Source organism: Cibotium barometz, chromosome 17 (genome assembly GCF_041138505.1).
Source record: "Cibotium barometz isolate CiBa-2024 chromosome 17, ASM4113850v1, whole genome shotgun sequence".
Lineage (NCBI taxonomy): Eukaryota > Viridiplantae > Streptophyta > Polypodiopsida > Cyatheales > Cibotiaceae > Cibotium > Cibotium barometz.
The window spans coordinates 43,819,527-43,820,823 of NC_141062.1; the positions used below are offsets into that span (position 1 = coordinate 43,819,527).

At 48.0% G+C, this 1,297-nt stretch overlaps 1 protein-coding gene across 1 annotated transcript in view; it reads left to right on the top strand.

Moving 5' to 3' along the window:
- Positions 1-916, top strand: part of LOC147630039 (chalcone synthase 7-like) — a 1,756-nt gene extending 840 nt beyond the window's left edge. Inside the window, exon 2 of the mRNA XM_086811652.1 lies at positions 1-916. This exon is cut by the window's left edge and continues 278 nt beyond it. Within this exon, the coding sequence (XP_086667778.1) occupies positions 1-705 (705 nt within the window). The 3' untranslated portion in view covers positions 706-916.
- Positions 917-1,297: the final 381 nt, after the last annotated feature.

A 1,297-nucleotide genomic window follows, 5' to 3' on the forward strand; every position in this document is an offset into this window, starting at 1 on the left:
GATGTGAACAGAGTAATGCTCTACATGCTGGGATGCTATGCGGGGTTGACAGCTCTGCGCGTCGCCAAAGATCTGGCTGAGAATAACCCATCCTCTCGCATTCTGATCTGCTGCAGCGAGCTAGCGGCGCCCACTTTCCGCGCCCCAAACGAGAAGTTCCCCTACGATCTGGTGGGCACCGCCCTGTTTGGCGATGGTGCGTCCGGTGTGATTGTGGGCGCCCAACCGCAGCCCAGGATCGAGCGCCCGCTCTATGAAATCGAGTGGGTAGGAGAGGTGCTGGCCCCTGATTCGGAGAAGATCATAGAGGGCACCTTGAAGCTGGAGGGCCTGCAATTCTACCTGGACAGGACGCTGCCGAGCTTGGTGTCCAAGCATGTGGGAACCTTCTGCAGGACGGCGCTAGACAATGCGCCCAGCAAGCCCGAGTTCAATGACATCTTCTGGGCGGTGCACTCGGGAGGGCCGGCCATCTTGAATGCGGTGGAGGAGGCGCTGCAGCTCCACCCGGAGAAGCTAGCTGCGAGCCGCCACATTCTGAAGAACTATGGCAACATCTCTGCATCCACCGTGTTGTTCGTGTTGGACGAGCTCCGCAGGGCGGACTCACCCGCAGATAGCCAGAGCGGCTGCGAGTGGGGCGTTGCTGTTGCTTTCGGGCCAGGAGTCACGATCGAAGGAGCTCTTCTCAAGCGGTGCAAATGAGCTCTCATGGTAGCATGAAAAAGCCTCTTGTATGTGGTTTCCTTTTTTGGCTTCGATAAGAACAATCTTTTTTTTTTGGTTTTTTGGTTTTTTTTTTCGTGTGCTGCCTGCCATTTCTTTTTCTATTGTTTTTCTTGGTGTGTCACCATATTAAGTTGTTTGTCATGACACCGAAATCAGATCAGATGTTATATATTCACAACTTTCTCTAGTGGGGATTTTTTTTTTCGTGGTGGTATTAATTTCAAAGTGAAGGTTCCCTAGGGACTAAATGTTGTTTTTATGTTAATTTAACAAAAGAGTGAGGACCTTAAACAAAATGTGGTACCTTCTTCTTTAATTTATTATCGGGGAGTTACCATGTGACTCCTCCTCACTGAGGCTTCTCTATTTTGGCTTTTGCACTTCATATTGGGATTCAAACTTCTTCAGTGATATTTATGTACTTTTTCATCATTTGGCTTTTGCAGTTCATATTGGGATGCAACTTCCTTAGTGATATTTATGTACTTTTTCGTCATTGAAGTATAGGATAGACTTTAAGAGTATATGATGATACATGAGTTTTGTATAACCTTTTAGCTTGAGTCAA